The sequence below is a fragment of the Anoplophora glabripennis genome, unplaced genomic scaffold (assembly GCF_000390285.2).
Source record: "Anoplophora glabripennis isolate ALB-LARVAE unplaced genomic scaffold, Agla_2.0 scaffold46, whole genome shotgun sequence".
NCBI classification, from domain to species: Eukaryota; Metazoa; Arthropoda; class Insecta; order Coleoptera; family Cerambycidae; genus Anoplophora; species Anoplophora glabripennis.
The window spans coordinates 1,176,279-1,191,412 of record NW_019416736.1 but is presented as its reverse complement, the minus strand read 5'-3'; the positions used below and the strand labels follow the sequence as shown (position 1 = coordinate 1,191,412).

General features: G+C 30.8%; 1 protein-coding gene across 1 annotated transcript in view; it reads right to left on the bottom strand.

Moving 5' to 3' along the window:
* LOC108904225 (guanylate cyclase 32E) overlaps positions 1 to 15,134 on the bottom strand; it is a 102,944-nt gene that overhangs the window by 24,662 nt on the left and 63,148 nt on the right. The window contains exons 10-14 of the mRNA XM_018706691.1: positions 14,532 to 14,722; positions 9,972 to 10,151; positions 7,152 to 7,256; positions 5,662 to 5,733; positions 4,603 to 4,780 (exon numbers count right to left, since the gene is read on the bottom strand). Of these exons, the coding sequence (XP_018562207.1) occupies positions 4,603 to 4,780; positions 5,662 to 5,733; positions 7,152 to 7,256; positions 9,972 to 10,151; positions 14,532 to 14,722 (726 nt within the window). The remainder of the gene's footprint in view (positions 1 to 4,602; positions 4,781 to 5,661; positions 5,734 to 7,151; positions 7,257 to 9,971; positions 10,152 to 14,531; positions 14,723 to 15,134) is intronic.

Here is a 15,134-nt window from a genome sequence, read left to right as displayed (position 1 = left end):
CGTTCAAATAAAAACGTGGTCGAAGTTGGCTCTGACACATTGGACGTAGGGAGTAGCTTATAGCGACCAACTTAACCTCATTTCTCAACGAGCTGTATAGCAGCTGTCAGTTTCAATAACGTTAATGACTATATAACTTTATTTTAAAGAATAATTGTGATAACAATAACAAACAATTAAAGGAGTTGCGGAAAGTGTCCCCCTCCTTGTTATAACAATAAATTAAAGCAGCTGCTGAAAGTGTCCCCCTCCTTGTTCCAAGCACTTTTCACACCTGTTCCTCAAAGAATTAAAGACATTTTCTAAGATGCTCGAGGTATTGTTAATTTCACGAATCTTGTCTATAAGTCGAGCCTGCAGATGGTTTAAATCAGGAATAGGCAGTTCAAAAATAGTGTTTTTAAGGTTAGGCCACAAAAAGAAATCACACGGCGTAATATCACATGACCTCGGTGGAAATTCATGTTCAGCATTGAGACTTATTAGTCGATTTTGGAAAATTTCCCTCAACATATTCATCGTCTCGCCTGCCGTATGTGCCCTTGCGCCATCTTGTTGAAAGTAAAAGTTTGTAATTTCGTTTTCTTCCAGCTGGTTAACAAAAGGAGTGATAATTTCTTCTCTATACCTTTGCGCATTAAGAGTACCATTAAAAAAAATAGGTCCATAAATCCTCCTTCGATTGAGAGCACACCAAACTCCAATTTTTTGAGCGTGTAGAGGGCCCTCGACAAAAAAGTTATCTGGTTTTTCAGAAGACCACATTCTCATATTCTGTGAGTTTACGTAACCACTTATATGAAACCAGGCTTCATCAGAAAAAAGGTGATATTATAAAGTTCACCGTAGTTGTTTAAAAACCATTCACAAAATACAGCCCGTCGCGGAAAATCAACTTCATGAAGTTCTTGCTGACAAGTTAAACGATAGGAGAACAAACGCAAATCTTTTTTTAACACTGTGTGGCAGGTACCGACTGATACTCCCACCATTTGTGAGAAAACACGTACAGAAGTTCTTGGCGCATTTTCCATTATTTGTTGGACATTTTCTTTTAATTCTTCAGTCCGCTTTTTAGGTCGGCCGCTTCCTTCTTTTCTTGTTACAATGCCCGTTTCACGAAAAACATTAACACAACGCTGAACTGCACTTTGAAAAATTTTGTACTCAACAACGCCGGGAAATTGATTTTGAAATTCTATGAAACATTCCTCAATAGAATACTTCCATATTCCATCAATCTTGCGTCCATTTCTAAAGTAGGACTCTATGATAAACACTTTTTGTTCTTGAGAAAACACCATTTTAAACGCTTTTTAAAACGAAAATATTAAAATTGATAGCGGCGATATAGCGCTTTGACAGATGACGTTTAAGTTCATTTGCTATACGCTACGCCCTACGTCCAAATTTTCAGAACCAACTTGACCACGTTTTTATTTGAACGCTCGTTATAAAAGTAACTCGAAAGAAGTAGCGCTAATGGCAAATTGCAAATAGGTGGTTAATTTACGTGTTTTTTTTTTCATTTTCATTACTGCCCCTAAAAATCTAGACGACCTGCCGGAATATTAGTTATTTTATGTTGTAGGCAATTAAATTACGTACAACTTAAAGTACCTAAAGTAATTTTTCACTAATTTGTTAACTGTAAAATAAAGGTTGAACGCGGAAATATCGGTTTTCGAAAATTGGGCATTATTATTGCAAAAAGCGACGGATTTTGATGAAATTTATGGAAAAGACGGTCAATCCAAAGACCAACATGTGCGCCAAAGGCCGATTCGATTGATCATGAACAAAGGCCGATTTGATTGACAGTGAAATTGTTGCTCCAGGTATTTGTTAATTAATTTCGTTTTTTATTTCCGCTGATATCGAATTCTAAGTGGCATATATCCTGTTCGACTTTTGTATGCCCTGAAACAGTTGGACGTAATATGGTGGTATAAGTTTTCTTAATAGCACGGACTCGTACACGGCATATATTTCAACTTGATTCTAAAAAGCTTTCCATCCCACATTCTACGTTACATCTAAAATGGGGGTATAAGCTGAGGGCAATGGACTTACTTTTATGTGTTAATGAACCCTATTTCACACAATTGTAAATTCTGATGTACAAAGTTAAACGAAACGAAATAAACTGATAATTTTCACAGGAAGGTTTGACGAAAAGGCGTTAGGATTTCCTCTGTAAATGACTTTCTTTGTAACACATATAGTGAGATTGTCTTTTACATAACAGCATTTGGTATATAGATACCCAAACAAAAAGTATTAAAATATAAACCTGAACCTAGTCAGGAATTTATACAATCCTGCAATAGAATTATTTCATAACGGGATATTAAATTTGAAATAGAGAATATCAGATTGTAAGTTTTTTTTTAAGAGAAGAAGCAATTTGAACAAAATATGCCGTTACAAAAACAAGTTGGTGAGACTAAACAGAGACCCGAGATACAATAAGTATTCCGAGCATTTTAATAAATTCAGTCAAGTTTCACAGCGAGTTTGCTTTTTTCACCGCCTGCAAATGATTTTCAAAGAGGAAAAGAATGTCTTAACTGAAAAAGAAAAAATCCACAGAAGAACAATTGCAAACTGAGTGCCCTCTTGGTTCTTTTGTCGAGACGGACGGACATTTTTATAGGAATTAAAAAAAATAATTATGGGTTATCCTAGCGAATAATTTCAAACATTTTCTTGTAGACATAACGTTTATGTTTTTCCAATTCTATAAACATTGTCCGAAGATAGGACCTCGCCTTCGTCTTTCTATATTATTCTGTATTTACGAACTAGAGTGAGTTTTCCTAAAAATTATTTAAAAGAGATTATTTTTATGACTACTGACACTGACGAAAAATCTACTTTTACATATTAATGTTTCGTTAAATTTTATTTTACTATGTGCTTCAGATTTGTTGTAAGCAGAAAATTTTAAATTTTTTACGAGTTTTAGAAAACACATTTTTTTAAGTAAAAATATTTTTTCAGTAAAATATTGAAACTTTTTCTTAATGTCTTTAATGTCTATATTTAGGCAACCTTACGACAAAGTATATTCCAAGTAAAAATGAGTGTTTTCTAATAAGGATCGTTTTTTTCTTATAATTTCTCTGAGATTATTAAAGAATATGCAGGGTTTTAAAATTCAATTTAATTAATTTTAATTAAGTAGTTCATTCATTCATTCATTTTAATTTAAAATTTAAAATGCAGGATTTTTTTGTTATGGAAATATATTACCCCAATCGTGATTGTTTTAAATCAAATTTTGTTTACGTCTTTTACAAAAGCCAATAAACCTAAGATTTGATACAGACAACTTTTTATTTCACTGTTGTTAGTTTTCGATTTCGTAGACTTTTATAATGAAATTTTGAAATATTATACAGGATGATACACAACTTATCCAAAAGAAATTGGGAATAGATGCGGCATGAGAAATGGAGTCAACGTAAACAAAATTTTTGTAAAATCTTTATAGTTTCCGAGAAAGTTGTAGTACTTTCAACCATTACATAGCTGGACAACTGAATACCAAAATCCGATTTTACAATCGTCGTCGCGATAGTGTTTACAATAGTTTTTTTACTAGTTAGTGTCAAAAATTGTATGCGTGCATAGCAACTCGGAGTTGATGGATATCGTTTTAATTTATGGTGACGCAAGACAACATTTGTATTAAGGTGAAGCATTTATGTAATGGTGAAGGTGAATTTGCTGATATAAAATAGGTGCTATAAAATTCTATTTATCTCTTTTCTTGCGAAATTCTTTCAAGTTCTTGTCCGTTTTTATCACGCTTTGCCACCATGCTGGTCGCAATGTGCGAGGTCTGGTTTTACAATGGACCAGTTTCCAGTGTCGTGCAGAAGTGTATTTTTAAATAATTTTCGAGCTGCCCTTTTTGATTTTTTTCTTTACAAAATTATATTTGTAATAGTCCCCTGTACATCCAATTTTTTTTATATATATAAATTCTGAATTCGTAATGCAAAATTTTATTTTATTCAAACAAGTTGCTTGTGTTAAATTAGAATTTCTATGCCTAAACATTGCTTTTCTGTGAACTACATTCTGTCATACAATGAGTTTCTTGGGAAGAATACTTTTGCATGTATAATAAATAACAAAGTTGGGATTATTCTTTAAATTACTATACAGAGTGTCCCAAAAGGATCGGAACCCCGCGATCACCTTTCAATATTGTGGCCTATCAAAAAAAAGTTGCGGATAACTGTTGTATGATATTAAGAAATCAATATTTGACCTTTGATATTTGAGCTTGACCTTGAGTAGTTTTAAGGTAAACTCAAGGTCAACTTGAAAATATTAAATAAAACACATTATTTATTATGTTAGCAGAAAAATTTCCTATCAATTTGAATGCAATACATTATATTTTGTAAATAATGTGAAATATGTATATGCCTAACCAAAAATAAAACAAAAATATCGTTTTTGACTTAAAATATCTACCCTTGTCATCCTGAATTTATAAATTTTTTCTACAAATTTAATTTGGCGCTGATATGTCCCTTATCAGGGTTTGAAAAAGTCGAAACATGGTCAAAATGACGTCTTACTCACTGTAACACTTCTCCCGGATCTTGGCAGGGTCCTTGAGCGAGTGATCCTCAGCCCCCTTCTTGAATTCCCTTAAGCCGAAATCGGCCACCTTCACGACCCATCTGGAATCTACCAGACAGTTGGCTGTGTGCAACGCCCCGTGAAACCTCACCGGGGATTCGTGCAAGTAAATCATGCCCTGAAAAAGGCGTTTTGTTGAGACAATACGATTAAAATCACAGTCGCGTCTGCCACTCCGAAATTTAAAAAATAAGAATTAGCACGTCTGTGACAGACAGGATGTTTCTAAAATGCATCGTACGATTAAAGGGTGTGATTCAACCTGATAAATAATGGCAGTTAGTGAAGATTTTTTTTTCGAAATAGTTCAATTTTTTTAATTAATTTGTTTAAACACCCCGTATAACATACCGGAATTAAAATTACAATATTTAAATAGTTTTGTAGCTTCTCATTTTATTAATATTTTTTTACTATAATATACAGGGTGTCCCATTACTAGTTAAACTTCATAATTAGATTTTAGGTTAAAAAATAAGTAAAAAAATTCAACATACATAACCCCCAAAATGTTTCTTAAGGGAGCTACAGCCCGTCCTTGCTGCGGCTCTAAGGTGGGTTTTTATTTAATATCTCCGAATAAATAATTATATTTTGGAGATCTATTATTTTATTTTCAACAAGATGGATGGACAATCATTCCAAAATTTGGCAATAGGTTGCAAGTGCTGGGGTAGTGTATAAAACTACCCCATTTTGTCGGTAGTCTTCTCCAAATTGTATTTTTACGATTTTTTTGACATAAGAAAAGTTCTCTTGTTGAACTTCGATAGGACGTACCATTTTTCTAACCTCACAAAAATACAAATCACCTTATAGGATGTCCTGTTGTCCTACCTAACTTCATCACTAGATTCTATGTGTAGAATAAGAAAAAACAATTAGTGAATCGATTTTATTCAAATAACGATGTCTTTTTGAAGCCCAACAAGAGAACTTTTCTTTTAAAATATAAAAAATTGAATTTTTAAATTATAATTATTTAAAATCTAGCCTTACCCTTAAAATATCTCCCACTAAAGAGGCTATAAACATATTGTCTAGTTTGACATCTTCATTTTCCAGAATATCCTAAAAGAGAGATTTGTCAGTCTTACAAATACATGTTATGTTAAGTATAATCAGCGAATCAAATTTTACTTTCATTAAATGATTCTACACTAAATTTACGGATACACTAAATGTTTATAAATCGTACACTCGCTGAATTTGTATAAAAAATGCATTTAAGCACATTTTTCATTGTTGTTTATTTTATTTATTTAAATGTTCGGGAAAAATTTGCTATATTGATTTCGAATTTACCCTGTTTTCCCTCACGAAAATGTATTAATATAAAAAAATTCCATCATCTTGAAAGCTAGCAACCCTTGTCATGTCTACAAATCATATTCCCAATAACAGACGACATATACATATACCTCTATTTATTTATTTTGTTTCAAAATCTAAAAACCTAATAAACTAAAGGGAAAGAAGCGTTATCGTTTTAATTCTTTTATAAAAACAATGCAAATACGTTTTACTTAAATATTTCTATCTAAAATAATCTCCCACTTTACAGGGTGGTTGTATTTTTTTCCTCAATATTTTCAGAGCGGATAATAAATAGAAAAATAAGATACACTTTTTTAGAAAATGGAAAATAATGCAGATATACTTCCTATCAAATAGGTTATCATATATTTTTTTGAGATACTTGGTTATCTTAAAATTTTTTCGAGATACTACTTTCTGAATACTATTTTACGAAATGTCACTAAAACTGCACATCTTTACAGAAGGGGTAGTTTTAGTCGTCAATATTCTGTCCAACTTTTTTTATTTTTACCCCATTTTTTAAATATTTCAAAAATATTACTAACCTATTAGAGAAACAAACTGCTCTTGTACATATATCTATTGTTATAGATTTGATAAATCCATCTGTTTTCGAGAAATTCAAGTTTATACACGAGACTACATTTTTTTAGTGTAATATTAAAAACGATAATATTCATATTAAAAATTGTTTCAAATAACTAAAGTAATTCCTTGAAATGAAAATGCACCCACATACGTAAGGCTCAATTTCTCGAAAATTATTCTATTTATCTAAATTCCTATTTTTTAATATTTTAAAATATGGTATGCGAGATTTTAATAATACTGAATAAATTAATATCCAGATGCCCTAAGTCTAAGTTTAAAATATGAATAAGATATCTCGAAAGACTTAAAATATCGCAAAAAATATCCATTAAAGGGATATATTTATATATTTTTATATTCATTTTTGAAAAAATATCAATTAAATCACGCTCTTATTTTCCGAATTTTCCCAATATCGGACAATTTGCGACCACCCTGTATATTAAATCTTCAGTTTTTGCCCATTCCCTTTTCATTATACATTTCGCTATACATTCAGTTTGCATACAAAACCAATAAGGCGGCTGCAAATAGAAGAGGAGGATTTCCTAAGAATAAAAATCAATTTTACGACGTACTTTTAAGCTCCCTCTGGTGCAATATTCTGTGACTATGCAAATATTTGGCGGATCCGTGCATGCCCCTATGAAAGCGTTCAAGTTGTCGTGTCGAAGATCTCTCATCTGAAAATAAATATTAATAACAATTTATTAGATTATTTACTTAAGGATATGTATAATAGCTATTTATGATATACGTGTTAAAAGTAAGATTTTATTTTGTGAGTGAAGATGATTAAAAAACGAGCGTAGCGAGTTTTTTAACTTCACGAACAAAATAAAATCACTTTTAACACGTATATCATACACTATTTTTTCTACAATCAAAAATGACAATTAAAAAGCCCACTTTTAACAGTTTTGTAGAAAAAAAAAGTTTGTTTAATTTTCTTTTTATTTCTAAAAATATCTAAATTAATGATATGAAACTAGTGGAACGGCAGAAAGTGAAACTTCAATGAACAATAATTTCATAAAAACAGATTGCTTTTGTGTGACTGCGACATGTTCTTTTAAAAAAAAATAGTTTTCTTCGTCGGAACTTGAGAAAACAAGCTTATGACATGTGTTCTTGAAGACCAAAGCACCAAAGAAGATTTTTTCGAAAACTTAATATTATTGGAGTTCCATAAAGTAATTCTTTTAAAATAGCATTTTATCAAAGGTTTTTTGTCCGGTTAAAATTCAAGTTTTTTTATTTAAGGTTTTTTAAGAAATTCATATTAAAATAAAAATTTAAAAATGACAAAAGTCCTCGTTTCAAGAAAAAAAATTAAATTTTTTAGCAATTATTATTTCTATTTTAAAATTTTTCATTTTTTAAAAATCATTCAATGACTGAACTGAATCGGTATCAGATTTCAATCCTGACAACTTTGTTCATAAAACATAAATTTCGTTTGTTTTCTGTTTAAAATTATGGTTACCAACAAGATTTTTTAATAATTTCTAATGGTGAGCCCTCTGATTTTTTGCGAAACTGTAAATAGAAAAGTCATGATCAATTTTGTAGTCAATAAGGTCCATTTTGTTGATATCAGTACGTCTAATTGAAAAAAAATATTGCTAAATATTAACTAACTCTTTGTTTATGTATCTCCTTCAATTATAATGTATCAATTCTAAATAATGTTAATAATATTCCAATTTGATACTTTATAAAAGCTATTATCTCAAAAGTAAGTTTTCTTGAGTTGTTACGGCGTGCTATTATCGGTTACATCACAGTTACAATGTAACTGAGTTTATTTTGCAGAATTTTAAATGTCTCGAATTAGTTGAAATACGAAGAAGAGGAAGGGAAATCCATTATCCAGAGAGTTCTAGATTAGCCTGTTAGCCCTATTGACTAACAGCGCAGTGACTACATTTTATTTTCTTTTATCGGTACATTACTGCAAACAGGATAAGACGATTTGCGTTTTGCTTTACAGAATTATCTTTCGTTTCTTTGTAATCCTTTCAGATAAACGAAAACAGCCCCGTTCTCAAGAAAAATACAATTCAGTTAAGGATTTGGTCGTGAATATTTTTATTACTTTTTGTTTGCTTCTACAAGAGAAATTAGCGGTGAAGATTTGTCGCATTTTCACTGTTACACCCCATATATGTATACCATTTCGTACACCAATGAAATAAATCCATAGCACAGCAACGTTCTATTGTTATCCGAGTTGCAAAAAAAAAATGGTCGAGTAAAAGTTGAAGGCGATAGAGAAAAGCTGTTTTAAAATTAATTTCAAATGTACAGGATGATGCGTGAAAGCGTGGCGATCAAAAACTTTAGTTTTTTAAATTGAGCATCTAGTTTATTTGTATATATCTAAATTTTCGGTAAAGTTAATGCGTATGGTAGTATACAGGGTGACCAAAACTGAAACCTCGTATTCTTTGGTGAATTTTAAGGGCAGTCTTTCCTATGAAGAGTAGTAATTTGTACAGAATTGAAAGACGAAGCCGAAAATATCAGGATCGCTACCGAAAAGCAGTGGCGTACTATTTTATTTAGAAAAATATCCCACCGATACCCTGTATCTCCGTCAGTGAAGCATCTACATTTTAGAAAAACACTTCAGATTTTGGACAATGTTTACATAAATACATATGCCTAATTTCAAATTATTTCACTTACTAGTTTTTAAAAAAAATTAAAAACATTAACATTAAAAAAGTTTAACACCCTGTATCTTTTAACGAAGCGTTCTAGATAAAAACTTTATATGAAAGAGTCCCATTAAAATTCACCAAAGAATACGAGGTTTCAGTTTTGGTCACTCGCCCTGTATAATTCCTCATAAATTTAATTGCTACTTTTCAATTTAGAAAATTTCGTAAATTATACGAAAAACGTAGTGCGTTAATATTAATTGTTTTTAAAGGCAACAGAACCAAAGTAATGTCAGACATGTATTATTTAGTATAGCGTGTTTTTTATAGACGTGTTAATTATATAAAAAAAATTAATTGAACATCTGGTTTAATAGTACACATCTTGAGGTCAAGTGTTTGTCACATTATTACTTTTTCAATGCGAGATATTTCTGGATGAGCAAAACTAAATTTATAAAATCAATCCCCTTGACTTATCCATTAGGCACGGACCGCCCTGTATATAAAATAAACATGGAAATGAAATAACGATCGTTACAAACCACTTAACGTGTTTTCCAAATAAAAAAGGGCCTGACCTGTCTACACTCGCAGCCACCCAACTTTGAAATTCGTTTGATTCGCTACATGGAAGGAATTCAAATGGAATATTCAAAGGTTTTTTGTCAAGTAATATTTTATGAACCGAAAGTGAAATGTACAATGTAACAATAAAAAAAAGATCCCTACCATCTTCAGCTCCTTTTTCATCTCCCTCGTGATGTCTATTGATTTCTTGTGTACTTTTTTGATTGCGAAGATTCTTCCCTTGTAAATACCAATTTGTGTGAATATCGTAGAGTATCGGAAATCCGCATCAGGATTCGAACTTAAGGATACTTGGCTGGTCCTTATCAGGGGATGAATTGACTGAAAATAAATACCATCAAAGGAGGCGCGCAAACTTCCGAATTGAACACAAAGTTGTAATTTGTGAAAGCTGAGTCTTATTAGGTGGAATTCTATGTTAGGACACGTGGGATATTAGCCGTTTTGTTTGTGATTTATGATTATCGTGTTATTATTCTCTACTTTAAAAAAAAATGAGGATAAATCAGTCTTGGGCAAAATTAAATGGGATTTTTATAATCCGTGCAAAGGGAATAGATGATAAGATGTTTATGGTGGTGGATTGTTGCTAACCTCGTTGATTTTTATCTCGTTTTATTCGCGGAAAACTGGGGCCATGGGAAAGATTTTGTTCGATGATGGAAAAATCTTACGAGTTTTCTTTGTGTTACGAAAAGTTGAGAACGTCTTTGATGTGTGTTATGTTGCATACAGTGTTAATCAAAGTATGGTAAAGATCAAAGAATAGATTTTTACTTTTTTTATATGTTTTACATACACATGAGTAAATACAAAGAACACTGAAAAATTATTTTTTTTTTGTAAATATTGTTTCCGCTATACAGGAAGTTTTTTTTAATATTACTAAAAACTTAGAAATAGTAAGGGAGGTTTTCTGCATAAATTTATTTCCAAAAACATCCGCTATAGTAGTTACACCCACACCCCCTTTTTAAGTTAAGAGTTTTTAATTATTTCTTACAGTTGAAACATAGAAGAATGCAATTTAGGGTGTTGGTTTATCTTTGCAAAGATACCGTTATTTTAAATAATTTTTTATTGAGTTGAAAATTTGCAATTAAAAAAATGTTACATAATTTTTTTTTAAATTTTAGAAATGTACTAAATACATTTACAAAATCTATTGAACATAACGACCTTTATCGACGACAAGCTTCTATTCTGCAACGCATTGAGCGGCAGACACGTTAAAAAATATCTGAAGTATGTCGAATTGTCGAAAACGCGTTATCGTAATTTCTCCAAATTTTCAATTGAAGTCGTATAAACCAATTGTTTTAGGGGCACCCGGAGAAAGAAATTGAGAGGGTTTAAGTATGGGGACCATGGAGACCAAAGTTACGTGACTTAAAACTAGCCATAACAAAGCTCCTCAATATCTTTTTAACCGATAATCGGCCAATGAGGCCGATAATGCCTAATAGTGATATTAAATTAAGATTTCTTTACTGTTTTAATTTTTTATTATTTATTTATAAGTTTCATCCCTTATAAAAATCATCCCTTGCAAAAAAATCGAACAATTACCTAACTATAGTTAAAAAAATTTTTTTTAGTTGAAAATATAATACAATATTTTTATTATTTAAAATGTAATGTATTTATTTTATCAAAACTTAAAAAAAACCCTACTGAATAAAATTTGCAAATAGGGAAAATAACAATTTTAATTTTTTTATTTATATAACAAAATTTTTTTTATTGCAAATAACAAATAATCAAAAATGTAAATACGTCTGTGCCTAAAATATAGCTATAATGTGTATTTATCAATGCTTCAATATACGTGTTCTGATATCTGCAAAAATATATTATTGGTTTTTTACCCATAACTCGCTTAGTTTTTCAAAGCCTTCAAAAAACTATTTTGTAGGTTTTTTTCAAGGGCTATAAGATCAAATAAATTAAAATTTCTTTCAGCCCTTATTTTTGTATGGGTTTGAGCTGAAAGGGCTTGAACAAGTTGCTATTTAATTTAATTTTTATCCTACAGAAAAAAACAAAATTTTCAAGAAAGCAAAACCTACAATTTTGTACTCTATAAAATTTTGCTTATCATTAATAGTTTTTGAGTTATTTTGAAGAAAAGACAATTTTTTCCAAAAATACAAAAATTCTCTTTTCACTTCAAGCTCCACTTTTTTCAAAACTAAGCACTTTAAATCGGTCAAACTTCTAGAGCATATTATAAGTACATAAATAAAGTAAATTGTAAAGTGGTAACGATTATTTTCAATTGGGGTGGTAATTAGGGGGTGATTTTCACGTTTTTTTCACGAAAACAATATGGACCAACTTTATTTTTGTCATAACTCGCTTAGGTTTGATGCTAGGTTCTATGAGTATTCCCTGAAAAATGCATTGGTTTTTGGTTATTTCACGTTCAAACTTTCAATTTTGGCATTTGACGAATAAGTCTATTACTCCGCTTGCATTGGGTCTACAGACGCCATAAATACACCATTCTTTCTGTTTCTCTTTATAAGTTAAATTTTTTATATGAAAGATTTTTTTGATAAAATATTTACTTTTTGAGTTATTCGTGAGAAACCGTCGGAAAGTGTTTTTTTTTTTAGTTAAAAAATTTACACTCCCTCGCGAATAAGTCGAAAAGTATTGACTATCAGAAAAAACTTCAATGAAACATTTTTCACCCCCGAGAGGGGGTGGCATCCACCCCTAGGGTAAGAGCAACCCCCGGTAAAGGTCAACTTTGAAGTAGATGATGAATAGAACCTAAATCCAATTTTTTATGAAAATCGGTGTTGTTTGGCAAAATTATAAGGGAAAATGGTAATTGACTGGACTATTTTGAGGCTCGTAGATAATTACAGACATCTGTGTAGGAAAACATTTGATAAGATACAATAACATCTCAAATTGTTTTTTTTAAATATTTCTCCTAGAACACGTTTTTGGAAATAAGTTTATATGGAATACCTCTTTTTTACGTTTTGGCAAGTAGTCCAAGCATTATAGAGAAATGCTTACAGAAATTATTACCTGGACAAAAAAACATGACCGTATAGAAAATTAAATTTTAAATTGAGTTTCTTGTTCTTTAAACTCGATCCAATATGGCGAACATGGTTAAAAAAATCGCAAAGTAGAAAAAATGGTTTTTCTAAAATAACTAAAAAAATATAGCGCGGATTGAAAAATTTTAAATGAGTAAGTTGTAGGTTTTAAAAAGATCTATCGACTGATTTTTTGAAAGTATCGATTGCTTTGTTACTTTTCGAGATATATCGAAAAAACCGTTAAAAATCTTCTCTTTTCTCTTCTTCTATAACTCGTTTACATTTACGTGCCCATATTTGCTATTTACTGCAAGCATAGCCCGCGGCAAGCCAAAAAAGTACATTTTTGAAAAATTTAAAAATATTAATTATTTTTCGAGATATATCGATTTTTTGAAAAAAAGGCGCTCTCGAAAATTGGCTAGATCTTCTCAGCGGATAGCCCTACAGTAACGATTTTCGGTTTATTTTCTTCGTAAAGAGTTATATTATCATGCTGTTAAAAAATGTTGACGATTTTATTAATTTTAAGGATCAAAAAATGACTGAATAAATTGCACTTTTTTGGGTATGTTTTTTTTCAAATTACTATTTCAATTTTTATTTTATGAAAATTACTTTTAAAGAAAGGAAACTAAACATTTATGAGTCTAATTTGCTTCTACGGCGAAAATGCTATAATATTCGTGTTTAGCTACCCCAGATTAAGTACAAAAAAATAATAAAAATTGAAATAGTTATTTGAAAAAAACATACCCAAAAAAAGTGCAACTTTTTCAGTCATTTTTTGATCTTTAAAATTAATAAAATCGTCAACATTTTTTAACATCGTGATAATATAACTCTTTACGAAAAAAATAAACCGAAAATCGTTACAGTAGGGCTATCCGCTGAGAAGATCTATCCAATTTTCGAGAGCGCCTTTTTTTCAAAAAAATCGATATATCTCGAAAAATAATTAATATTTTTAAATTTTTCAAAAATGTACTTTTTGGGCTTGCCGCGGGCTATGCTTGCAGTAAATAGCAAATATGGGCTCGTAAATGTAAACGAATTATAGAAGAAGAAAAAAGAAAAGATTTTTAACGGTTTTTTCGATATATCTCGAAAAGTAACAAAGCAATCGATACTTTCAAAAAATCAGTCGATAGGTCTTTTTAAAACCTACAACTTTCTCATTTAAAATTTTTCTATCCGTGCTATATTTTCTTAGTTATTTTAGAAAAACCGTTCTTTTCAACTTTGCGATTTTTTTTAACCATGTTCGCCATATTGGATCGAGTTTAAAGAACAAGAAACTCAATTTAAAATTTAATTTTCTATACGGTCATATTTTTTTTGTCCAGGTAATAATTTCTGCAAATTTAACATTAATCCGTGAGAGAATGCTTGAACTAAAGGAAGTTTTTTGCAATGTTAAACAAACTCCCTCTATAGAACATTATTTGATACTGTCATTGTGACTTAAAGCACGATTGTCATTTGAATGTTGTCATAATTTTGCCCAAGGCTACCTACGTTTGCTATTTAAAATGTAATCCTGATCTATGACGCCAAACTATGCAAGTCCCAGCTATGTTAAACATGTAAGACCTTCTACCTGTAAATAAATTTCTTGGGTATACTTCAAGGAACTTACTCTAGTAACTTTGGTCCCTTGGCTATTGGAATTCGCCTCCTCGTTTATCTGGATATCCTTGTAGTCGACCTTCCACAGCAGACTGTCCAGCTCCTGTTCATACCTCCAGTTCCGGTATAAGACCAGCGAGATTATTAAAATTACCAGAAATATCCCCCCCGTCACGCCGCTCGTTATCTCCACCGTGTGCGCTGGAAAATTGAAAACGTAAACAGAAAACTGACGAATGCCGGATATTTATGAGATAAGAGAAAATCGATCCTGGTCCCTGTGGGAGAAATAGTGCGAAAATGCGAGGAGAAAAAAGTTTTCTGTTTGTTTTCTGTCATTTAAAACTCAATTAATATTTTTCGCTCTCCCTCGATTTCCTTTGACGAATGTCAGTCAATGTATCATAAAGGCAGTATTGAACAGAGGTCTACAAAAGATTTTTTTATATACCATTGTTGTTTCAGATCTAAAAAATGTAATTATTGTAATTGTGAAGTATAACAATGTTTATGTTTTAGTGGTTAGAGAATGATCTTTAAATAAGTTCTGACAATAAAGGTGCGATTTTTTAGATTATATTAAGGCAAAACGTTTCTATTAACTTCTATTCTA